This window comes from Chiloscyllium plagiosum, chromosome 3, assembly GCF_004010195.1.
Source record: "Chiloscyllium plagiosum isolate BGI_BamShark_2017 chromosome 3, ASM401019v2, whole genome shotgun sequence".
In the NCBI taxonomy this organism is placed as follows: domain Eukaryota; kingdom Metazoa; phylum Chordata; class Chondrichthyes; order Orectolobiformes; family Hemiscylliidae; genus Chiloscyllium; species Chiloscyllium plagiosum.
This window is the reverse complement of record NC_057712.1, coordinates 96,117,750-96,144,565: the sequence shown is the minus strand read 5'-3', so window position 1 is coordinate 96,144,565 and position 26,816 is coordinate 96,117,750. Positions and strand designations below refer to the sequence as shown.

Below are 26,816 nucleotides of genomic sequence, written 5' to 3'. Positions count from 1 at the left end.
TGGCTGAGAAAACAGCATCTGTGGAGGTCGGCTTTACTTTGGAGCAAATTTCCAGCCAGTCTGATGAAGCACAAGCAATGGACATAAACTGCAGATCTATTGAGTCACCTGTGGGAGGAACTCAGACACAAGCAATGGATACAAACTGCGAATGCACTGAGTTAGCCATGGCAAGAACTGAGATCCACATTTCTTGGAACACTCCAAAACCAATGGAACATGTAGTTAGCCAGAAGGAACCACTTCAACAGGTTGAAGAGGAGGAAGGTGTTCAAGTCACATTAGTAGAAAATGCTCCCGATCAACCCATGGAGTGTGACTGCATTGAACATGACTCTGAAAAATTGGCCCCAGTAGTTGTAGAGACCATGGGAACTGTGGAAGTAGTCAGTGAAGCAATTTGTGAAGTGACTGAAAGTGCAATGCCAACTGTAGAAATTGAAGGTACTGACCCTGCAAAGGATGTGCAATCTGCTAGAAATGCTTCAGAAGCTGATGATGAATGTGTTAGTAGAATGAATGGAAAATCTCCACGGCCTACAGAAGCTGACTGTGTTTCTGCAGGTGGACCATGTGCAAGTTCAGATTGTCTAATCGAACTTGATAGTGCAGTCAACAGTGAGAAGGTTGTATCTCTGAATATTATTGAGAAACCTGAAGATTCAGGGAAGTTTGTGGATGTCAAGGCAGCAGATACTGAAGGATGGATTCGGAATTCAGAGCCAAATTTCACTGGCTGTGACTTGCAGCAGCCAAATGGAAGTACTGTGGATTCTTCTTCAACTGTCAAAGAAACACCTGTTGAAAATGTTTGTATAGCTGAAGACCAGGAAGAAAATTCCATTCAAAGCATTGACTTTACTTACATAGGGTCCATACCGGAACCAATCAGTCCCTTAACCAGTCCCTTACGGCCTGTTAGACCTTCAACATTAGAGACTTCTGGTACACAAAAGGAAAAGGATGTTGACGACAAGGGTAGGTGTTTGCATATTCATAATTGTTAGAAGCATTTTCTCCTTTCATACATAATTGAGGATTAGCACAAAAGTATTTTTAACAAAATATATTCTAATACAAATTGTTGGTATTTTGTTCAGATAACAAACCTAACATTTTGTCTGAAAAGTAAATGAAAATTGCTAAGGTGATGAAACATTTGCTGTATTTATCTGGTCGATGTATCTAGTAGCTATGTGATGTGGTCAGCGCGTCCATTTGACTTCTCAGTCTGACTTTTAGTTCCATTCCTTTCCTTCTGTGATTCATTTTCACCCTTAGGACCAGGACCAAGCATCGGGAATTGTTTTCTTTAGAGCAAAAAGGTTTAAGATGTACAGCAGTGTAAGAGATTTTCGTAAGTTGAAATTCACTAGCAATGTAGGTAGTGCAAAATTGTAGCTACTGGTAAACACCATTTAGTACAGGACACAAATTTAAGACAATTTGCAAAAAAAAAATAGGAACGCGATAAATATTTAACTTGAGCTGTAATCTGGACTGCCTTGCTTGGAAGACTGGTGGAAGCAGATTCGAAGGTAACCTCTCTGAAGGGAATTTGATTTAAAAATTTAAAGGCAAAGTATATTGTGTTGAAAGCTGGCGAGTGAGACTAGGGAGTAACTTTTTCAGAAAACCAACAAAGGCATCATGGTCAAATAGCTGCCTTCAGTGCTCTACAAGCTTAGGCTTAACAGCACTATGTATTCACAAGGGGCATTAGAAATTGCTATGAGGCAGTGAAGATGAAGAATAGGACACAGATACAAGATTAAAATAATTTGCAAGGGATTTAAAGCCCGAGCAAAAGTAAGAGTAGTGGGCAAATTGGGGCATTGGCGTGTTGAGGATGGAATCTGTGACGGTGTGACTGAGGCATCGTAAATATTTTGGCATGTGTGCTTTCAGAGTGGTAATCAAAAGACTGGAAGGAGATGAAAGACACTCTCAGAATGAGAACATTAGAAAGCAGACTCATTAAGGTATACTCGGTGGATAAGTCACTCTGCTCTGATGGTATGCTATGCTCTTCAGGTTATTGAAAGAAGGCAGACCATAGAAGTAATCAGTGAAGTAATTTATGAAGTGACTGAAAGTGTAACACTTATTGTAGAAATAGAAAGCACTGACAAAAGCAGAAGATGTGCAATCTGTAGGAAATGCATCAGAAATCGACAATGAATTTGTTGTTAGAATGAGTGGGAAATCTCCACGGCCTATAGAAGCTTACTGCGTTACTGTATATGGACTAAGTGGGAGTTCTGATTGTCGAATTGAACTTGATCATCATAGAACCAACATACCATTACATTAATTTTTCTATCATCTTTATGCAAATATTGCCATGAACATAGAACAGCAAGTACAGGCCCTTCGACCCATGATGTTGTGCTGAGCATTTGTCTTAATCTAAGACCAACCTAACCGTCACGCCCCTCAATTTACTGCCATCCATGTGCTTGTCCAGCAGCCACTTAAATGTCCCTAATGTCTCTGAGTCTACTATCATCTTTGGCAGTGCATTCTACGCGCACATCACTCACTGCGTAAAGAACTTACCTCTGACATCTCCCATATACTTTCCTCCAATCACCTTAAAATGATAAACCCTTGTGACCGCCACTTCTACCCTCAGGAAAAGTCTCTGGCCATCTACTCTATCTGTGTCTCTCATTACCTCGTACATCTCTATTGTCACCTCTCTTCCTTCTTCCTTCCAGTGTGAAAAACCCTAGTTCACTCAACATCGCTTCATGAGACAAGCCCTCCAATCCAGTCAACATCCTGGTAAATCTCCTCTGCACCCTCTCTAAAGCATCTGCATCCTTCCTATAATGAGGCGACTAGAACTGGACTCTGTATTCCAAGTGTGGTCTAACCAGAGTTTTATAGCGATGCCGCAAAACCTTGCGGCTCTTAAACTCAATCTCCCTGTTAATGAAAGCCAAAACACCATATACCTTGATAAAAACCGTATCAACTTGGGTGGTAACTTTGAGGGATCAATGTACGTGGACCCCAAGATCCCACTGTTCCTCCACAACTGCCAAGAATCCTGTCTTTAACCCTGTATTTAGCATTCAAATTCAACCTTCCAAAATGAATCACTTTACATTTATCCAGGTTGAACTCCATCTCCCACTTCTCCACCAAGCTCTGCATCTTGTCAATGTCATGTTGTAGCCTGCAACAGCTTTCGACACTATCTACAACACCACTGACCTTTGTGTCATCAGCAAACTTACTAACCCACCCTTCTGCTTCTTCATCAAAGTCATTTATAAAAACTACAAAGAGCAGAGGCCCATGAACAGATCCCTGTGGGACACCACTGATCGCCGGCCACCAGGCAGAATACTTTCCATCCACTATCACTTGCTGTCTTCTTTCGGCCAGCCAATTCTGAATCCAGACAGCCAAATTTCCCTGTATCCCATACCTCCTAACTTTCTGAATGAGCCTACCATGGGGAACCTTATCAGATGCTTCTCTGATATCCATATATACCATATCCACTGCTCTACCTTCATCAACTTGTCTTGTCACATCCTCAAAGAATTCAATAAGGCTTGTGAGGCATGACCTGCCGCCCTCAAAGCCATGCTGACTATCTTTAATCGAGCTATGTTTTTTCAAATAGTCATAAATCCTATCTCTCAGAATCTTTTCTAGTACCTTGCTTATCACAGACGTAAGACTGGTCTGTATTTCCCAGGGATTTCCCTATTCCCTTTCTTGAACAGAGGAACAACATTCACCTTCCTCCAATCATCTGGTCCTACTCACTTGGAGAGTGAGGATGCAAAGATCATCTTGCTCCTCGCTTACCATAGTAACCTTGGATATATTTGGTCAGGCCCTAGGGACTTATCTATCTTGATGCTTCCCAAAATTTTCTGCACATACACTTTCTTAATATCAATCTGTTCAAGCCTATTAACCTGGTCCATGGTGTTCTCATTATCAACAAGGTCCTTTTCTCGTGAATACTGAAACAAAAATCTCATTTAGGACCTCCCTTACCTCTTCAGACTCCAGGCACAAATTTGCTCCACTATCCCTGATCAGTCCTACCCTCCCTCTGATCATTCTCTTATTCCTCGCATTTGGGTTTTCCCTAATCCTTCCCGCCAATGCTTTTTTGTGCCCCCTTCTAGCCCTCCTCAGTCCATTTACGAGTTCTTTTCTAGCTACCCTTTAATTCTCTAAAGCTGTGCCAGATCCTTGCTTCCTCAACCTTAAGTCAGCTTCCTTCTTCCTCTTAACAAGAAGCTCCTCTTCTCTTGTCATTCAAGGCTCCTTCACCTAACCATTCCAATCCTGTCTCAGTGGGACAAAGTTATCCAATACTTGCAACAAGTGCTCCTTAAACAGCTTCCACATTTCTGTTGTGCATTTCCTATAGAACAATTGTTCCCAATTTATACTCCATAGCTATTATACTGTCTAATAGCAGTATAATTTCCCCCTCCTCCAGTTAAATACCTTCCCATACTTCTGTTCCTATCCCTCTCCATGACTGTGGTAAAGGTGAGGCTGTTGTGGTTACTGTCACCGAAATGCTCTCCCACCGAGAAATCTGACACCTAGCCTGGCTCATTGCCTAGCACCAAATCCAATATGGACTCCCGCCCCCAGTCAACCAATCTACATATTGAGTCAGGAATCCTTCCTGGACACACCTGACAAAATCGGCACCATCCAGACCCTCTGGACTAAGGAGGTTCCAATCAATATTGGCGAAGTTGAAGTCACCCATTACAACAACACTGTTACATCTGTACCTTTGCAAGATCTGCTGTCCAATCTGTTCTTCGATCTCTCTGCTGCTTTGGGGGATCTGTAAAGAAAACCCAATAAAGTGACTGCACCTCCATCCATACTGACTCAGTAGGCAAGCCCTCCTCAACCTCCTTTTCTGCAGCTGTGATGCACTCTCCAATTAACAATGCTACTCCCTCCTCCTCTTTTTTTTTTTTCCCCTCCTTTTTTTTAAAAAGATCTAAATCCTGGAACATCCAGCAACCATTTCTTCCCCTGTGAAATCTGTGTCTGTGTTATGGCTACAACATCATGGTTCTAAGTACTGATCCATGCGATTGAGAAAAACTAATGTATCAAGTTTCCTCAACAAGAGGATAAACTAGATGTGGTCCAAAACCAATTGTGGAAAGACTCTTGGAATCCATAATTTGAGATAGTGAGGACTGCCAATGCTGTCAATAGGTGTGGCGCTGGCAAAATCACAGCAGGTCAAGCAGCATCTGAGGAGCGAGGGAGTTGATGTTTCATGCATAACCCTTCATCAGTTTGGGAACAAGCAAATAAATATTAACTAACAAACATTACTTAATCACAGCCAAATATTTGAAACTGGTATTCCAGTGCTGTATTAGGAGAGGGGAACAAACAGATTAATATTAGATTATCCTAACAAACTTCCATTATAGTTAAATTGGATCGCAAAGTAGTCTTTGCTTCAATAGCATTGTAAAGATGTGGCTTTAAAAGGTTGATTTGAGATTTCTTCTTCCACCCTTCATTCCCTCACTCCCTCCCAAAGGATCCTTTTTTGAAATAATATGCTGGAGGGATCAACTTTCTGTTGGACTGAGAGTTGGTCATATGAGTTGGAATTTTACCTGTCTTACTAAATTAATGACTTTGTGACGAGGTTTTCTTTCAAGTTCCTAAAGTGATGACTATAGTGAGAACTGGACCATGAATAAGCCATGTGAGGTTATTTTGTAACTTACTTCAATCTCTTGCACCACCAATCCTCCATACCAACGTGTCCTCTAATTCTCAACAGCACAGTCCCAGGGATCCACTCAGATATTAACACGTGCCCAGAGAACCACATTCTTTAACTTTCAAAAAGACACTTGTTAGCTATCTTGAAGGAAACAGGGTTATGATTGTAAATAGCTGCAAAAATATTGTCATCAAGTCAACCACTACAGAAGACAGATTGGAGATTCCCCATGGATCTGAAAGCCCTCATCTGAACATCTCTCCTGGAATGGTATTTGTTCAATTAATTTTAAATAGCTTGAATAATTTACCCGATGCATATTTAAATGTGATACATGCCTGCTTAAAATTTGGTACAATTCTAATTGAATTGCATAACTGATTCCTACCATCAAATGCTAGATTAAAGTTAGCATAATGTGAATTATTTGTTTTCGTGAGTCTTTACTAACATGGTGAAAAGTGTGGGCTTTCTGTATTTTACCTCATGGAGTATCTGTCTCAGTGCAAAAGATGTTCAAATTATTTATGAATTATTAATTCTGCTTAACTTGCTTTGTTGCACATTTCTCCTCGTTTAGATTCTACCCTGAAAGTCCAAGGTGATTGTTCTTCAAGGAACTGCACTCAAGAGCTGAATAAAAAAGATCAGGAACCGTTGTGCAAGACTGGAGAAAAGGCATTGGGCATTTTGTTAGAGAACTGTTTTTCAGAAGAAATAGAAGAAGGAGAAATTGTGAGTGATGATGAAGCCTCTGTACCTGAAATACAGAAATCAGTGATTGACGTTCAGATGGAGAAAGAGAACAACGACAAAGTGAAATGTAATCCAAGTAAAAGTAGACCCAAAGAAGAAGTAAGATTGGTAAATCCTGATCAATCTACTGTAAACTGCTCCTCCGAGGACTTGACCAAAATAAAGAGCAGTAAAAAACAAAAGAAATCGGAAAAGGTGACTTCAAATCAAAATGCTGATGTGGAAATTCTCAACCCCAGTTCTGCAGAAAGAAATCAGATTAAGTCCTCGGTCTCAAATTTGATGGGTGCCTTAATGGTGACTCGCAAGATTGTTCGTAAAAAATACATGAAGCTCCATAAACAGTTTGAAATCCACAAGTTTCAGCGGATAGTTGAAATTGCCTCTGCCGACTTCATCTCTGTTGTTAAAAATTCCAATTTTCCAAAGTCCAGGCGGCCATTAAAGACCTCAATCTGTGCAGAAATTGAAAACATTCTAATGCAGGCTAAGTGCAATGGGATTGTAAATAGCATTTTCTCACAGCAGGCCCCAAACATGAAGGAAAAACTCTGGATGTTCGTGGACAAGCAATTTGATTTTATGTTTGAAAAGGTGCGTGACATGTTTATCTCTTGTGAGAGTATAAGTCTAGAATTGGCCTTGGAGGAGAAAAGGGAAGATGAGAAGTTTAACAATAAACAGAAGAAAAATACAGTGGTTAAACAGTTCAAGGACAGAGTTGGCAACAAATTATCAAAGTTGAAAGTTCCCCCCCCTCCTTCAGGGCCATCGTCGACAAATACCTCGTCAAGCAAAAAAAACTCTGGTAAAAATAAACCAGCCAATGATGATCGGAAACTTAAAGGAACTCCAGTATTAAACAAGCATTTAAAGAAGAGTGTAGTATGTTCAGCTAATGGTATCCCCAAGGAAGATGACCTGAGCACAAAAGGCAAATATGAGCTGCCTGTGACTCAGGTGAACTTGGTTGATCCACCAACCAGTTCCAACACTGTGAAAGACTGCCATGATAAAACAGAACTTGGCATTCTGACTGAACAACAGGCCTCTACTCTCACATTTAACTTGGTTAGTGATGCTCAAATGGGTGAGATATTCAAGTGTTTATTACAAGGCTCAGACTTTCTGGACCAAGGGATTACAACGTTGGAATGTAATTCCTGGCCTATCCCAGATAAGGTACGGCCTGACATCGGAGCACATATCTTGGGTAATGATTCCACTTCAGAGAAACCACCACCAGTGTCTCAGCTGGATACTGCTACATGGCCTCCTGTTACGCCAAACACACACACAGTTGGGTTAAGGCCACCACTTGATCTGGACATTCTAGATGAAAGTTGCATGCTGGAAATTCCAGATAAGGTGATGCAAACCAAAGATTCTGTGATCAGTCTAGGTGACGATTCACATCGACAAAAGATAATCGAAAGTAGTTCAGTTCCAGAACGTTCCTCTGTTCCCTCTATTCTCATGGAGGATTTGGCAGTTTCTCTTACAGTCCCCTCACCTCTGAAATCAGATGGGCAGATCAGCTTCTTAACATCTCAAAATGGGGAATCTCTGCATGAGGAAGTCAATAAAGCAATTTTGACTGCACATTATAGTGAAAGTGCTCTTCTTGATGAAGAGGATGCTTCAGAGCAAGATATTCACTTGGCGTTGGACTCAGATAACTCAAGCAGCCGGTCAAGCAATTCTTCAATGTGGAACAAACAGGTTTCAGCCTCCTCTTTTCAATATCAGCTCCAACCCCCAATGCAGGCAGTCATAATGGAAAAATCAAATGATCATTTCATTGTTAAGATTAGATGCAGGCCCCCTGATACCAAAACTAGTCAACAAAGCTCACCTTCTGTGGGATTTGAGCTGGAACCAAACAATGACCTTGGCACCGAGGCAGTCAATGAGTCTGCAATGCCTTGCAGCAGTGGGGGTGTAGTGCTTGGTCAGGATCAGGCACTGTCAGAATCAAGTCACGATCAGTATTTAACTGCAAAACATCCAGAAGATAGCAGCAAAAACATGGACAAGTTGGGAATAGATGCTGATGTAAAACTAGCTCATTCTGAGGAAGATCAACCATCAACTGAAAAGCACAAAAATGTGGAGCCTTTACTTAAAACTCCCAGGGACAGTGCTGCGAGTGAGACCTTGACCACAGCAGCGTGTACAGAAATGGTTTCAGGACATGGTGCTTTGAGTGGCAGGAAGAGGAAATGTAACGTGAAAGCGGATTCCACCGTGAAAAGGCCACGAAAGGAGAATGAGCTTTTGAAAAGCACTAAGAGCAAAAACAAAGAAAGCAAATGTAAACGGACATCCCCCTCTTCAGCAAAGAAAGCTCTCAGCAGCAAAACAGTAGTTACTTCAAAGAAAACAACGGTAAATCCTTCCCAGTCTACAACCAAGTCACCAACTAGTCTTCCTGCTAAAAATGTCATCAAGAAGAATGGTGAAGTTTTGGTAATGTGGACCAGGTAAGAACACTCAATTTGTAGATATTCAAAAACATTTGTAGATATGTCATCCCCCAGATCCATTATTATTAGCACCTTCTTTAATGTAATTACAAATATTCACTGTTGCGAACCCCTTATACCCTTGTTTGTAAGGTGCACTTTGTTTATAACTGCGAAGCCTTGGTAAGTGGACATAATCCATATTGAGGAATGGCCATTATTGAAAAGATGGCAGAAGTAATGTCACTGCATTCTCACCTTTTTCTGCATTGGGCCCCATTCTAACCAAACTTTGTCTCTGGACTCCCCTTCTGGTTCTCATTTTGCATATTAACAAAAACGGTAGTAGACTCGCCAATTTTAAGGGCATTTAAATGGTTATTGGATAGTCATGTGGACGAAAATAGATTTGTTAAGGTTAGATCGGCTTTGATTGGTTTCACAGGTCGGCGCAACATCGAGGGTCAAAGGGCCTGTATTGAGCTGTTATGTTCTATATGTTCTATAACAAACAATCTAGTGTATAGCAACAGCATTGGCAAGGCAAAGGTTTACGCAATATGGCATAAAATAAGGGCTGTGATGTGGAGGTACTGGTGTTAGACTGGGGTGGACAAAATCGGAAGTCACACGACACCAGGTTTTAGTCCAACAGGTTTATTTGAAATCACGAGCTTTTGGAGCGCTGCTTCTTTATCACTTCACCTGAAGTGCGAATTGACTTTGATTCAGGAAATCTGGATGTAGAATTGGTTTGGGTAGAGGTGAAGAATAGTAGAGAAAGAAGTCACTTGTAGGACAAATTTAGATAAATGTGAGGTGCTGCGGTTTGGAAAAGCAAGTCTTAGCAGGACTTATACACATAATGGTAAGGTCCTGGAGAGTGGTGCTGAACAAAGAGACCTTGGAGTGGAGGTTCATAGTTGCTTGAAAGTGGAGTCGTAGGTAGACAAGGTGGTGAAGAAGGCATTTGGTATGCTTTCCTTTATTGGTCAGTGCATTGAGTGGAGGAGTTGGGAGGTCAAGTTGCGGCTGCACAGGACATTGGTTAGGCCACTTTTGGAATACTGTGTGCAGTTCTGGTTTCCCTGCTATAGGAAGGCTGTTATGAAACTTGAAAGGGTTCAGCAAAGATTTACAAGGATGTTGCCAGGGTTGGGGTATTTGAGCTATAAGGAGAGGCGGAATAGATTAGATTAGATTACTTAGTGTGGAAACAGCCCTTCGGCCCAACAAGTCCACACTGACCCTCCGAAGAGCAACCCACCCAGGCCCATTCCCCTACATTTACCCCTTCACCTAACACTACGGGCAATTTAGCATGGCCAATTAACCTAACCTGCACATTTTTGTACTGTGGGAGGAAACCGGAGCACCCGGAGGAAACCCACACAGACCCGGGGAGAATGTGCAAACTCCACACAGACAGTTGCCTGAGGCGGAAATTGAACCCAGGTTCAATAGGCTGGGGCTGTTTTCCTTGGAGCATCGAAGGCTGAGAGGTGACCTTCTAGAGGTTTATAAAATCATGAGAGACATCGATAGGGTGAATTGTTAAGGTCTGTTTCCCATGGTTGGGGAATCCAAAACTGGAGGGCGTAGGCTTAAGGTGAGAAGGAATGATTTAAAAGGGACCTAAGGGGCAACCTTTTCACACAGAGGGTGCATGTTTGGAATGAATTGCCAGACAAAGTGGTGGAGGCTGGTACAATTACAACATTTAAAAGGCATCTGGATAGGTATATGATTAGAAAGGGTTCAGAAGGCCAAGTGCTGGCAAATAGGATTTATATGGGATATCTGTTTGGCATGGATGTGTTGGACCAAAGGGTCTGTTTCTGTGCTGTACATCTCTAAGACTCTAAGTCTACAGGTCTCTGAAGAATAACCCCGGTACAAAAAGAAATATGGTGTGCTTCTGATAAAGGTGTAGTAATAATCATTAAGTTTAATCCACATAAAGAACTGGTAAAATAAGAAAATAGCCTTGATGAATTTATAGAATGTGTTTGAGCAGTGTAAACTGGAACTGATCAGAGAGCAGGGTATACTAGACTGGGTATTGTGCAAAGTGACAAGTTTAGACCATTAGACATAGGCGCAGAAGTAGGCCATGCAGCTCATTGAGCCTGCTCCACCATTCAGTAAGATCGTGGCTGATCTGAAAATCCTCAGCTCCGTCTTCTTGCCTTTTTTCCATAACCCTTGATACCCTTACTGATTATAAATATGCCTATGAGTAGTTCTGGAATAATGAACATTTCAGCAGTGCGATTTGACTATAACGTCACCGACGAATTAGGGAGTGGTATTTTTAAGATTCCTTACCATCATTGGCAATAGCGCGATTCCAGTGGGGATCTGTTTGCACTTAATTCTGCATGTGCGTCAATGTCTGCGCCAAAATCTCTGCACATGCGCTGGTGACTGCACCATTCTGTGCATGCGAGAGGTCAGTGCTGGTCTTGGTGCCATTCTGCGCATGCATGATGTCAGTTGCCGGGAGAGCAGCTTTCAGTGAGAGGTACTATATAGAGAGCAGTTTTCTTACAATTTTTAAAATGTACTGTGTTAAATTTATTTTCATTTCGTTAATAAATGTGATTTCAACCTTCATTCAGGCTGTGCTACACTTGGCGTTAGACTTTTGGGTGATGTTTGAGCGATCGTGATATTTATTTGCTGGTCTGCCCCGACCCCACTTTTCCCCTAGGCCCCATTATTTATAATCAGCGATTTTCGATTAAATGAGGTTTTGCTGAAACGCAACTATGGTGTTATAGGAGAACTACCTTTATTTCAATCTCTGAATTAACTGAATAGCCCAGCCTCAAAAGCTTTCTACAGTGAAGAATTCTTTGGATTCTCAACCTTTTGAGAGAAGAAATTCTCCCTCGTCTGTCTTAAATATGTGACCCCTTATTTAGAGATTAAATACTGTGGTCCTAGGCTCTATCACAAGGGAAAATAGCTTTTCCACATCAACCTTGTTACGTCCCAGAAGAATCTTGTATGTTTTAATAAGATCACCTCTCATTTTCCTATGTACCAACAAGTAAAGACACAATCTACTCAACCTATCCTCATAAGACAATCCCTCCATGTCTGGTATCAGCCCACTAAATGTTTCTGGACTGCCTCCAATGCAGTATATATTTCCTTTGATCAGGGGTCCAAAACTGTTCACAGTATTCCAGCTGTGGTCTGACTAATTCCATGTATAATTTTAGGAAAACTTCCTACTCTTATACTGAATTCCTTTTGAAATAAAGGCCAACATTCCATTTGGCTTCCCTATTACCTGTTGAACTTTGATGCTACCTTTTTATAATTCATGAGTGAAGACTCCCAAATCCCTCTGTTCTGCAGCTTTCTGCAATCTTTCGCCATTTAAACTGCCCACTTGCTTAATTTCTCTGCAGGCTTTATCTTAAGCACTTACTGTCTCACCTACTTTTTGTCATCTGCAAACTTGGCTATAGTATGATAATTACCTCCAAATAAAGGCACCTCCAGGTCGCAGAGATTATACTATAAATTGCTTTTTTGCACCCAGTTTGAAGGAGAAAAAAGTGGCTCCAAGACCATTTTAAACTTAAATAAGAACAATTATGTCTGCCTGAAAGTGGACTGGGATATTAGTCTAGAAGAAGGATTAGTAGAAAAGTAATTGCAGATTTTGGGGGATGCATCAGAATAATCGGATAAATCCTACTTTAAGGTGAAATTCCTAGGGGATTACCTATTGTACACTGAAGGAAGGTAAGGAAAGCATTAAACTTGATGAAAAGTGTGTAATTGTAGGGGTTTAATAACTGGTTAGAATGAAAAGAACAGCAGAATGACAAGGATGTTGCCAGGGTTGGATGTATGAGCTATAGGGAGAAGCTGAATAGGGATTTCCCAGAGTATCGGAGGCTGAGGGGTGACCTTATAGAGGTTTATAAAATCATGAGCATGGATAGGGGGTAAATAGACAAGGTATTTTCCCTGAGGTGGGGGAGTCCGGAGCAAGAGGGTGTTGGTTTAGAGTAAGAGGAGAAAAATTTAAAAGGGACCTAATGGGCAACTTTTTCATGCAAAGGGTAGAGCATGTATGGAATGAGCTGCCAGAGGAAGTGTTGGAGGCTGGTAAAATTTCAACATTTAAAAGATCTGGATGGGTATATGAATATGAAGGGTTTAGATGGAAATGGGCCAAGTATAGGTAGACGATCCTTTATCCGAAATCATCGGGACCAGCTGTTTTTCGGAAGTTGGAATTTTTCGAATTTCAGAGTAAGTGATAGTTTGATGGTGAAATTTTTAAAAGTCTTACCAAAGGAGCAGACTTACGAAGTAAAACACACCTTGAGAAAGAATTCAGGGCCTGCAGGTGCTGGGCTATGCCTCCCCATGTCGTATCTGAGTGACATGGATCAAGTGGGTGTTGACTTGGGGTAACTGTTTGCACGCCAAACAGCCTTGGTAATGAGAAAAAAAACTTCACAAAAAAGACCTTCAGATTTCAGAGCTTTTCAGATTTTGGAACTTCAGATAAAGGATCGTCCACCTGTCCTGGCAAATGGGACTAGATTAATTTAGGACATCTGGTCGGCATGGATGAGTTAATTCGAAGGTCTGTTTCCATGCTGTACATCTCTAAGACTCCATGATGTGTTCATTAGGGCAAATAAATTAGAGCATGAGTGGAAGCTAGCCAGAAATGTAAGAACAGATAGCATGAGTTTTTATAGATTTAAGAGGGGTACAAAGAAATTTCTTCTGAGGGTGGTGAATGTCTGGAATTATCTGTCCTAGAGAGTGGCTAGATCACAAAGTATTTAAAGAAGCAGATGGTCCTCAACATTTTGAAAATTTGATGAATGGGCACAAAAGAGGACTTGAAGCCTGGGACAGATCAGTCACAATTTTTTAGGATATTGGAGCAGGTTTGAGGGACTGAATGCCCTACTCATTCTCCTGTTTCTATATTTTTGTGTTTCTAAAAATAGAGTAATAAAACAATTCCACTCTTTAATGGACAGGAATGGGGAATTAAAGTAGATGACAAAGGAATGGTAGATGCAATGACTAAATACTGTTAGAGCTCTTGCTAATTTCTCATTACTTTTATCCTTCTTACCAATTTTGGTTTGGAGCTGGGATCTGTGAGCTAAAGATGACTCTTGTGTAATAGTTTGTGTTAAAAAGCAAAAAACAGATGAAAAAAAGCTTTTGATTTTTAGTGAGACCAGGCCTCGAATTTAATTGCAGGTTTATTCCTGTTCACTGCGACCCCACTTTCAAGGAGCTATGAACCTGCACTCCCATGGTCTCTTTGTTCAGCAACACTCCATAGGACCTTACCATTAAGTGTATCCGTCCTGCTAAGATTTGCTTTGCCAAAATGCAGCACCTCGCATTTATCTGAATTAAACTACCATCTGCCACTCCCCTCTGCCCATTGGTCCATCTGGTCAAGATCCTGTTGTAATCTGAGGTACACTACACCTCTACACCTCCAATTTTGGTGTCATCTGCAAACTTACTAACAACCTTTTATGCTCGCGTCCAAATCATTTATGTAAATTGCCAAAAGTAGAGGTCCCAGCACCGATCCTTGTGGCACTCCACTGGTCACAGGCCTCTAGTCTAAAAAACAACTCTCCACCACATCCTCTGTCTTCTACCTTTGAGCCAGTTCTGGATCCAACTGGCTAGTTCTCTCTGTATTCCATGAGATCTAACCTTGTTAATCAGTGTCCCATGGGAACCTTGTCAAATGCCTTACTGAAGTCCATATAGATCACATCTACCGCTCTGTCCTCATCAATCCTCTTTGTTACTTCCTCAAAAAACTCAATCAAGTTTGTGAGACATGATTTCCCACGCACAAAGCCATGTTGACTATCCCTAATCAGTCCTTGCCTTTTCAAATGTACATACATCCTGTCCCTCAGAATTCACTCCAACAACTTGCCCACCACCACGTCAGGCTCACTGGTCTATACTCCCTTGGCTTGTCCTTACCACCTTTCTTAAACAGTGGCACCACATTAGCCAACCTCCAGTCTTCGGCACCTCATCTGTGACTATCGCTGATACAAATATCTCAGCAAGAGGTCCATAATCACTTCTCTAGCTTCCCACAGAGTTCTAGGGTGCACCTGATCAGGTCCTGGGGATTTATCCACCTTTATGCGTTTCAAGACATCCAGCACTTTCTCCTCTGTAATATGGACATTTTGAAAGGTGTCGTCATCTATTTCCCTACAGTCTATATCTTCCATATCGTTTTCCACAGTAAATACTGATGCAAAATACTCATTTAGTACCTCCCCCATTCTCTGCGGCTCCACACAAAGGCCACCTTGCTGATCTTTCAGGGTCCTTATTTTCTCCCTAGTTACCCTTTTTTCCTTAGCGTATTTGTAAAAACTCTTTGGATTCTCCTTAACTCTATTTGCCAAAGTTATCTCATGTCCCCTTTTTGCCCTCCTGATTTCCCTCTTAAGTATACTCCTACTTCCTTTATACTCTTCTAAGGATTCACTTGATCTATCCTGTCTATACCTGACATATGTTTCCTTCTTTTTCGTAACCAAACCCTCAATTTCAACCCTCATCCAGCATTCCTTATACCTACCAGCCTTTCCTTTCACCCTAACAGGAATATACTTTCTCTGGGTTCCCGTTACCTCATTTGAGTTTTATCGACCCCTGCATTTCCATGTCTCATCCACCATCCGACCATAATCTAATTTGAGAAAACGAAAAATTGATTTTAAAACTTTACAACACTGTTTGCCTAAGTTGATAAATTGTTACTTTCTTAGCTTAAAGAAGGAGCTCTTAGCAAATGTCTTGTCCTCCTGCCCTAAAGGTATTAGTTTAATTTTGTGATAATTAAATTGTGATAATTAAATCTGTGGGAAGTTTGGCTTTTTAAATTCGCACAAAACATGCTACAAATGTATTTATCATACACATTATTTGACTTGAATTCTGCAATTCTGTGTTGTTCATGTTAAGTCTCACCTGTTTTCATCTAAATGCTCTTTAAATGATGCCATTGTTTGATGTGATAATTATTCTCAGTTGCCCCCACCCTGATACTTTAAGTCAGCTATTAAAATATAGACTCTCATTCTTTCAGGTTTGGAAGAATAAATTTTTACAAGTTGAAAATTTAAGTTTCTTTTTTGCATTTGTACTTATCTCTCATTCCCTCTGAACCCATCTGTTTCCCCCTCCTTTGCTGTCTGTGCCTGATTTGTCCATTGAATTCATGTGTCAATGAACTCTGATTAATCAGATACTTAGCTGCTCAGTATCTCTCATTCCCCATTTTCAGCTACGTTTTCAGTGCAAAATGTTGTAATTTAAACAAAGGGCATGTTACCTCATGATGGATGGTTGTCATCCTGTTACAGCAAATATTTGACCCATTAATGTCTGCTCTTCATCGATACCTCCTAACCTGCTGAGAGGTTCCAGTATTTTCAGCCTGCCTGTATATTGTTGTAAATGAATCATTTAGTTCGGACAAATTGCGTTTTTTGTCTTTGTTTCTTTACACTTGTTTTAGGTTATGCTCTCTAATCCCTTTTCTTGTCAGGGAGGATGATCGAGCGATACTGATGGGTTGTCAACAGAAGGGAGCAAATGAAGAGACCTTTGGTTACATCGCTGGAAAACTGCATCGGTCCCCTGTTCAGGTAAACACTTGATACCTACAAAATGAAGCAACTCCTTGTTACTTCATTTAGTATTATGTTGGCGCTCACAGTAGAATAAACTTGCTCAAAATATGTTGTTCAAATAAGTAATTTCTTTGATATCAGTTCCTCCTATCTGAGGTGAATTCTTTCCCATTTCCCATCACTGTTACGAAATGCCACGGACCTACCCTAAACCCAACTAAAGTTAGTTTCAGTACAAAATTGGGTTGGAAGGGTGTTTTTCTGACTGCAGTCCTGTGACAGTAGGTGAAGTCTTAAATGAATATTTCTCATCTGTATTCATAAAGGAGAAAGACATTATAGCTGCAGACTTCAATTGGATTGGTTAGGATCTCGAGCATGTTAATAATAACAAGGAACTATTAGATGTTTTAGTGTGTGTAAAGGTGCATAAATCCCCAGGGCCTGATGAAATGTGTTCCAGGCTATTGTAGGTGATAAGCAAAGAGTTTGATGGGGCCCTGGTGGAGATATGTAATACTTCACTGGCTACTGGTGAGATGCCAGATGATTGGAAGATAGCCAATGTGGTGCTTTTATTCAAGAGGACAGCATGGATAGGCCAGGTAATTATAGACCTATTAATCTGACATCAGTGATAGGGAAATTATTTGAAAAAATTGGAAGGGGCAGAATTAGTCAGCACTTGAAAATGTCAGAATTGATTCGGGTTAGTCAGCATGGGTTTGTTAGAGGAAGATCCAATATGATTGAGTTGAATTTTTTGAAAAGTGACTAAATGTATTTGAAGAGAGTAGTGTAGTTGATGTGGTTTACATCGACTTCAGTAAAAACTTTGACAAGGACCCACATAGAATGCTGGCCCAAAGGTAAGAGCTGATGGGAGCAGTGACAAATTGGCAAACTGGATCCAAAATTTGTTTGCAAGTAAGAGACAAAGGGTGATGATGGAGGGTTGTTTTTGTGATTGGAAGCCTGTGATGGTGCTGGGACTCTTACTGTTTGTTGTGTACATTAATGACTTGGATGTGAATGTAGAAGGTACAATTCCTAAGTTTGCAGGTGACATGAAAATTGATGTTTATGATCAGGCTACAGCCTGATATTGATCAGCTGGTAAACCAGACAGAGCTTTAATTTAATCCTGATATGAGTGAGATGATTCATTTTGAAACGCCTAATACAGGAAGAATATATACAATGTAAGTCTCGAGGGAGTACTGAGGAACAAAGGGACCTTGGTCTCCAAGTCCATGCACCCTTCAAGTTGTGATGAAGGAGGCATAATGAATGCTTGTCTTCATTAGCTGGGCTGTAGAATATAGGGACAAGGAAGTCTTGTAGCAACTTCATAAAACATTGGTTAGGCCACAGATGGAATACTGGGCGCAATCTGGTCACCACATTGAAAAGGATGTGATTGCACTGAAAAGGGTGCAGAGGAGATTCATCACGATGTTGCCTTGGGTGAAAAGTCTGTTATGAGGAGAGACTGGATTGGTTGGGTTTGTTTTCCCTGGAGCAGAGGAAGCTGAGGGAGATCTAATTCAGCTATACAAAATTGATATGCATCAACAGGGTAGATTTCCCCATGGTAGACATGTCTTAGATGTGAGGGTTAATTTTGAGTGAGGAGCAAGTGGTTCAGAGAGGATTGGGGGAATTTCTTTTCACCCAGAGGTGTGTAGGACTATGGAATGCATTGCCTGAGAGGAAGATGAAGGAGCTACTCTGGCAACATTTAGGAAGCAAATGGTCAATCACTTAAAATGCCAGGGCATAGTAGGCTAAGGACCAAAAGCACATAAATGGAATTAGTATAGTTTGGTGTATGTTGGTTGGCATAGATATGGTGGGCCAAAGAGCTTGTTTCTGTGCTTTTTTGGCCACTTATTTGCACCATCATTAAGAGTACCTTTTTTTCACCTTTAACAGAGCTTCAGACCTGTCTCAACTGATTTGCTGCTAAAACCCTCATTCAAGTCTTTTTTTAAACCTATGGTCTAAATTATTCCAATGCTTTTGTGGCTGGTCTCCAATGTTGTACTCTCCATAAAATTGAAGTTAACTAAAACTGTTTTCTGCTTCTTAACTTGGATCATTCAACTAGCATTCCTCTCCTTGCTGACCTGTACAGATTGCTGGACAAGCGCATCTTAATTTTGAAAATCTCAATTCTTGTTTTGAAATCCATTCATGGATCTGCCATTCCCTATCCCTATAGCTGCTTCCGACCTCTCAACTCTCCGAGATCTCTGCGCTTCTCTAGAGCTGATTTCTTGAGTTTCCTTAATTTTGATATTTCCACCAGTGCTGATCCCAAACTGAGATACCCTCCCTACCCCTCTAACTCACTTCTTTTAAACTTGCCTCTTAGCCATCAGATCAGACAACCATAAATATGGTAAAAGAGCCTATAGCCCCCAGGGCAAGTTCGCAGTCTAGTTACTAGAAAAGCAGTTTACTAGAAAAGCAGTTAACGGATGATCCGAGAGAAATTACCTGAATTATGGAGGGTTTGACAGGGCAAGCAACAGCAACTTGGATTTATCTACCACCTTTAACGTGTTAAAATGTCCCAAGGAACTTCACGGGAGTATAATAAAACAACTGTTCCAAGCAATTGGTATGTGGAATTTATTTTCTTTTCAGATTTCAGAACGGTTCCATCGTTTGATGAAATTATTCAAGAAGTCAGGAAACATGAACAACTGAAAGATTGTGCATCTGTCCTTTTGTATTTCTGTCCTGCCAAAAGCATTCAAGAAGTTTTGAAGAAATATTAAGCCACAGAGATGGCTGACAACCCACGTTTCATATCCAGTGCTTTTTCCTACTGTTAAACTTAGAAATGTTTCTTGTGATTGCATCTCTGAAGCATTGATTTATGGAGACATATCTCAGAATGGCACACACCATACAGGAAGGACCTTTGTACCTAATTATGTCACCTTTAACCTGAAAATTATCATTTTATACCGGACTAGCTAATGTTAACTTCGTAGCAAGCTCATTAATATATATCTTAAATCCCATGTTTTTTTCAATTGAAGGTTCAGTGAAAGTGAATTGAAAATCTCAAGTTTTTAAAAATATATTCTTTGTCTTTGCAGTGTTCCCTCTACATTCGTCTATATTGCCATCATTTGACTATGTATCCCAATGTGCTCACTGAAATGCACTGTCAGATTAATAGTCTGTAAAGTATAAAATATGTATTTGTACATAATGCAGTTTATATTTTTGTGAATATCTTTCAAAACAGGTTTGAAACTTTTTGAAGCTGTTTGCATTCACACCTGTGTAACATTTTATAGAAATGTTAAATAGAAATGCTGTAAATTTGTTAATATTATAAATACAAGTTTTTGAAATTTACAGATGTTAAGTATGTTTCAAACTGTGAAGACTAATTATTGTAATTTATTTTTGCTAGGTTGCAATGTGAGAAGTAAAGGTTACTTTTTAATTTTTCTATGTTTCTTTTTGTACATCCAGAAAAAGTGTGTAATGTTTGTTGCAAGCACAGTTAGAATAAGTTTAGATGTCTTGATTGGCTTCAGTGCTAAAATTCCTTAATATATATATATCTTCATATTTTCAACTCATACGCTTCTGATATTTCCCAATTCAAAACCAACTTCATAGATAGGTCTGGCACTGTTAGATTGAGGACTGACCTCTTAAGGTGTCGGATGGGTTTGTTCAGTGTTAGTAATGGTTAGAATAATAGCTTACTACTTATTTTAGGCTTGTAGTTACATGACTTTTCCAGAATAAGTATTAAAATTGAGAATTTGAGGAGTTGGATATCTGGAAAATTTCAAGTCGCTAGAAAATAACTGCCACCATTGGAGGTACTTTAACAAAAAAACAAATAGTCAAAGGTTGTGCTTGAGGGTAAAGTGATTGCAACATCTTGAGATGGTATAGCTTAATGAGCTCTCACTTATGGAAAAAGCCTGCAAGTTCATTGCAATTGCCAGTGCAACATTATATGAAATGGCTAATGCCAAACAATACGTTGCAGTTGAAATCAGAATACTGAAAATTCAAATGCTGATGCAACCATCTTGATAAATCTCATGATTTAGTGTCGACTGCACCAAATATCTGGGGAGAAATTCACTTGCATAGTGCCTCTTCTAACACTATCGGTAAAAGTAGAAGCAGCATTTCATTATTTTTTTCCTATTTGTGTTTTGACCTTTTGAAGCATGTACCTCAAGGAGATAGAATCATACGTACAGAAGAAGCCCTTCAGCCCATCAAATGTACATCACCAGAGCTGCACTAAATCTGCACCAGTCCCACTTTCCAGCAGTAGGCCCATAGCCTTGAATGTGTTCTGGATTTCTGTAAACCTTTTGAATGAAAAGTACTTATGCCCTTTTGAAAGACTTTGAATGCTAGGTGAGTCTTTTTTTTAAGATTCAGAAGAATGGGATTTTTGTTACCGAAGGTTACAGGATTCCAGCAGGAATAGGCCATTTGGCTTTCGTAATCTGCTTCACCATTCAGCTTGATCATGGCTTATCATGGCTCTGGTCTCAGTTCCAGTTTTCCGCCTACATTCCATAGCTTTTGAACCCTTTGTCTAACGATGTATCTACCAAGCAATGTGGAGCAAAGGCAAGTGAAGTTGAGGTTCAAATAACCTCTTCACTTTCTGGTTAGTTGCGTTGCTGACCTTTCTAAGTATTTGCTGGTAGTGGATAATAAATCCTAAATTAAGTTTCCTCCCCATTTACATTGTATTGAAAGAAAATAGAGAAATGGCTGCCCTGACAGTCCTCATCACGCTTATAGAGAAGAATCAGTTTTACAATGATAGTTTTAGTAGTGCAGAGATGAGGATTAGGATGCTGCTGCAATTGGCTGCAGGCTCTGGTTTAAGAGGGAAAACTTTACCATTCCAGATTTTTAAAATGGGATGGATGAAGTGAGTTCTGCAAATCTTATAGACTGACTTAATTACATCTGTTGCTTTGGTACCTGCAAAGCATGCTACCCTGGTCAATAACCAGGAGGACTCTGTTTTTCCAGCTTTTTGCCAATTTTTGGTCAAAATTGTAAATGGTTTGCCTTTGCTGCCTTTTACTTCAGATATTCATTTCTCATTTTAAGCCCTACATTGCTGTAAGTTTGTCTTAATTCAAATAGTGTCTTAAATTCTGTCTATTTAGTATCTTGAATATTCACTGTCCTTTTGTTCATTCAATGATTTGTATATTGTCTATTCTAATGCTAAAGAACTATCCATTTGTAGGACTGTAGACTGCTCAGGCTAGCTGCATTATATAAAATAGTATTCATAGTTATAAGGCATGGTTCTGCCCCTGCACAGTTTAAATTAATAAGATCTTGATTTCACTTTTGTAACTTTATTTTTTTAATAAAAACCCTTTTAAAGTATACTTGCTTTTGTATTAAAACATCAAGTTCTAGTTCAGTCAAACTTTGTGCTGCACTGCTTGAGTCATAAGAATAGTTCATTTCAAAGCAAAATCACTTGAGAAGGACAAATGTGCTTTGTGCTTTTATTGCCACCGATTCCATTCTCCTCCCTGATGACAACCCTGACAGGTGGTATGTCACTTTGTTGATTTACTTCAGATGTAATTTTTAATTCCGTGGCATAGGCCATACTTCTTGCCTCTGAGTCTGAAGGATATTGTTTCAGGTCCTTCTCCTGCAATACTCCTGCCTCGACAGGACAGATATCTGGTAGATCCAAATTTGCTACTGGTGAAATCCTGACACGGCTGTGGGGATGATTCCAGATTATCAGTAATGCACCAAATTAAAATTCAAAACTTTTAAAATAACATTGCAATTTGACCACGCAGAATGGAAGTATAACAATTTGAATAACTAGCTTTCACTTTTCCCAGGCACATTTAATTGTATCGGGGAAGAATTGGAAACTTACCAAGCTTGAGTGGCTTATTCTTGTTTAATGGAGGACGCAGGAACAGTTGCTAAAACAGTAATAAATTCAAAGTTGTATGGCAGGCAAGTGATGGAAAAATATTAGCTAACTTGTTTTATTAATCTTAGCCAGAAGAAGCAGCAAGTCTGCAGCGGTTTTGTTCAGAATAGCTCAAGAGTCGTATACTTAGGAAAGGAGCTGGTCATTTTGCTTTGAAGGACAATATGAAAATTGTTATTCATTTAATAATTGTAAGAGTGAACAATCTCCTGCAATTTAATATAAAACCTAAAAGCCTGCAAAGTTAAAAAGCAACAAATCATTAGTGAATTCTCTTCAATCTTCTTTTGAGTTTCAAAGTTTTTAAATATTACAATGTAACATTGTGTGCACTTGGCAAGGTTGTTATTTGGACAATGCGAACTAAGTTGCACCTTAATTTGCACTGATATTGGATGAAATCTGCAAAATCTCTGCAAGTATGTAATAGCACTGAACTATGAATTAGTTTTCCAGGAGATCCCTGGTTGGAAAATTGTATATATGTGATATTGCTGCTTTTCATTCAGATGGTTTGAATTTATCCCATTTCTTAGAAGGAGCAAAGCTGAAATGGAGTGTTTGTGGTAATGTTGCATTAACAACCTCCAGAATGTACAATTTAAATGTTTCCAGATCAGGTTGCACAGTTGAATCCAATAAATTTAGTTCTAAAGGAAACACAGGAAACTGTTGGATTGTCTTGACAGCATGACTTATTCGATGGTGCCCTACCCATTTAGTCAATGCGAGAGTCCCACATCCATACTATGCTATTGAATCTTGGTGGCCCATAAAGACATTGGCTGGTGCTTTGAACTCAAGTACCAGTGTAAAATCAGAGGTAGCAAATCCTTTCCATTGTTTTAACAGTCCAAAAGTACCTTCTGTACACATCCAAGTTGACACTTCCACCTGATTGTTCAATGGGCTGGATTCTCTTCAGCTGTACTGTCTGAGAGCTGAATGCATGACATTGGAGGAGGACAATATATGACGTTGGGAAGATGACCTACAAGTTCATGTTCATGTAACCAAGTTTTATAATATTTACTCACCACTCTGTACTGTGAATCAAGGTTGCCTGACACTTAGCTGCCTTGACATATGTAAATGATTGCCAATCTCCTTGCTCACCTACTAATTGCAGGTAAGACAGTGTAGAGGAGGTGGCATATCAGACCAAGAATAGGTTACAGTGGTGGACATGCTGTGGTTATACTGCTGGATTAGCAATTCAGTAATTTGGATTATGGTAGCATGAAAATTTAGGTTCACTTTTAAAAAGCTCACATCAATGAAATAGTTGTCAGAAATCTAATAACCCAGTCTAAGTCGTTCAATATATGTAGTCAGGTCTATGTGTAACTTCAATCTCAGTAACATGTTAACAATGCCCAGAATTCAGAAGAAGCTTCTTTAGCCAAAGAATGATGAAAATGTGGAACTTGCTGCCATATACAGTGGTGGAAGCAAATAGTATAGATACATTTCATAGGAAGCCAGGAGACCACAGACAATCATGTTGGTAGAGTTAAGTGAAAAAAGATGGGTAGGTGGTAGAGTAGAAGGCTAACACCAGCATGGAGTAGATAGGCTGAATGATGTGTCTCTGTGCTTTTCCAGCACTTTGTAACTGTAAAGTGGCCAATCAAGAAACTCATTTGTATCCCAAAATGGTTGGATTAGATGGCATTGAATTTTTGAAGAGATGTCTTCATTTTGTTTCTGCCATTCAATAATCTGTACCTTAACTTTAATCACTTGCGTTGGTGAGGACTATCATGGCAACCATCTTGCAACTTTTGTTTAATACAATGTAAATTGGGAGAAAACTTAATTTGGTTAGACAACTCTCAATCAGTAAACAACGAATAGGTAATTAGAAGAGCAGCATAGTTAACCAGAAAATAAAAGGTTTTTTTCTGCATTCATTGAATCAGGGCTGAACTGTACATTAACTTCACTCACTTGCCTTTGCCCCGTGTCAAAGATAGATTTGTTTCGACAAAGTCAAAAGCTATAGTGCGCAGAAAGAAAATTGGAACTGACAATAGGGCTGAAGTGTTTAAAGAAAAGGGAGGGGTTAGGCTCTAGAGGAATTTGAAAAAAAATTTTTTAAATTAAAGCAAAGTACTGCAGAAATTTTAAATAAACACAAAAACTGTTGAAGAAACTGAGGCGATCGGACAGCACCTACAGACAGTAGGTGCTATGTTCTCAAGATTCTATTTATGTGAGAATTTTAAAATCGAAGCCTTTCTTAATTCGAAGCTAATGCAAACCAGTGAGCATTGCACTGAATAACATTTGTTGCAAAAAAGCACAGGCAGCAGAATTTTGAATGATCTTGAGTTAACAGGCTAGAAATGTTAGCTGCTGGCCAGGTATACAGAGGAACCTCAATTATTCGGCATTCGATTATCCGAATATCAGATTATCTGGCACGATTGCAATGTCCCAATGCTCGGCTAAACTATGTTATCCGGCATTCGATTACCCAAACAAAATACTCCCTCCTTCAGATCGTTGAGGTTCCTCTGTAGTCAAATCAAGAGATAATAAAGGAAGGTTGTAAAGTAGATCAACTGAGACGAGGGTGGAGTCGGGTGGTACTTGTGACGATGCTGCACCTTTAGTGAGGTTATTCTGTCCATGGCTTTTCTTTCAGACAGGTCGTAAAATACACAGACTCCAAAAAATCTGGGGTTGAAGGATTTCAGGGCCAATTTGATTATAGCCATGGTATGAATGTAAGGTTGGCAGATCATTTCAGGGTCAAGAGTAAGACTGTGGTTATAAACAGTCTGATTCAGCCTTGCACAGTGACCAGGGAGAGGCATGGAATTGATGGGAGATAACAGTTTGTGGTAAGGAACTAAATGATTTTAGTCGACCCGATATTTAATTGGAAGAAATTTCTGCTTATCCTGGTATGTGACACTACACAATGTGAGAGTTGAGGAGAAAGTGAGGTCTGCAGATGCTGGAGATCAGAGCTGAAAATATGTTGCTGGAAAAGCACAGCAGGTCAGGCAGCATCCAGGGAACAGGAGAATCGACGTTTCGGGCATAAGCCCTTCTTCAGAAATTCCTGAAGAAGGGCTTATGCCCGAAACGTTGATTCTCCTGTTCCCTGGATGCTGCCTGACCTGCTGCGCTTTTCCAGCAACACATTTTCACAATCTGAGAGTTAAAAAGCTTAGTACTAAGGCAGTCTGTTGAGAATAGAGATGAAGCTATTTTTCAGTCTAGAGGATAGTATGCAATGGTGTCACACAGGAATCCCTTTGTTATTCTCTATTGTCATGTATTAATGAGCTGGGCTTGAAACTCCTTGGTATAACTTTAAAGTGTGCAAATGACATGAAGCACAGTGAAGAAGACAGTAACAAGCTTCAAGAGGTTAAATTAGTTAATACAGCAGCTGTTAGATTTGCTGCAGTTCTGACACTTAGTTCAGATTGCCTGTATTTACAGTTTTACTTTTGTTGTACATACCTCTTGATAACTTAACCCCATAACTTACAAAAGTTCTACTCTTTTTGTAATTAGATTCAAGTATCACAATTGGTTTTACACTTAAGCATTTTTGCTGTTTGCCACAGCAAACAGAAAACAAATACCATTCAGCCCATTATTTCTTATGAACTTCAAACACAAGATTACTGCCTTTTCCAACACCCTTGTTTAGTTCAATACTATTCAGGGAGTTTTATTCAATTTGGAAAAAATATCAACCTCACCCTTTTTGGATTGTGATGGGGCTGCTGTATATCTCCAGTATTTCTATTTAATTCAACTTTCCTTTCTAACCCTCGAGGATATCCTTGGCTTTGACAGCTGAAGACCCTTCTTTTCTAAGCAGGGTCATTTTCAAGTTATGGTCTTGGAAACTATAAAATGTTTTCTAATTAATTTTCCAAAGGCACGTTAGATAAAGAGGTCTAAACTTGTCAAATTTGGTTGTTTTAAATGTTAAAATATTCTTTGTTAGATGTCATTTTGTGCAAAATAAACCACAATAAACTTATGTTGATTTGCTTTTTCCTCAGTGTGCAAGAGAAACAGTATGTAGTTGATTTTGTAGTATTCTGACAAAGCTGGGATAATATCCTGCTTTCAATTTTTTTGGCAGCATGCTCAACAATTAAAAGTACAGGAATGAGTGTAAAATAAAATTA

General features: G+C 39.7%; 1 protein-coding gene across 1 annotated transcript; it reads left to right on the top strand.

Annotated features, from left to right (window-relative positions):
* Positions 1–6: 6 nt before the first annotated feature.
* casp8ap2 (caspase 8 associated protein 2) lies at positions 7–20,134 on the top strand. The gene is made up of 4 exons (XM_043686683.1): positions 7–978; positions 6,336–8,994; positions 16,577–16,676; positions 19,314–20,134. The coding sequence occupies exons 1-4, from the start codon at positions 78–80 to the stop codon at positions 19,374–19,376; spliced, it is 3,723 nt and encodes a 1,240-aa protein (XP_043542618.1). The 5' UTR covers positions 7–77; the 3' UTR covers positions 19,377–20,134.
* Positions 20,135–26,816: the final 6,682 nt, after the last annotated feature.

Excerpts from the sequence above, each read along its gene's own strand:
- casp8ap2 (XM_043686683.1), top strand. The coding sequence starts at position 78 with ATGGACATAAACTGCAGATCTATTGAGTCACCTGTGGGAGGAACTCAG. Across the intron at positions 8,995-16,576 it reads GTTTTGGTAATGTGGACCAG|GGAGGATGATCGAGCGATAC; the intron begins GTAAGAACACTC and ends TTTTCTTGTCAG. Across the intron at positions 16,677-19,313 it reads TGCATCGGTCCCCTGTTCAG|ATTTCAGAACGGTTCCATCG; the intron begins GTAAACACTTGA and ends TTTTCTTTTCAG.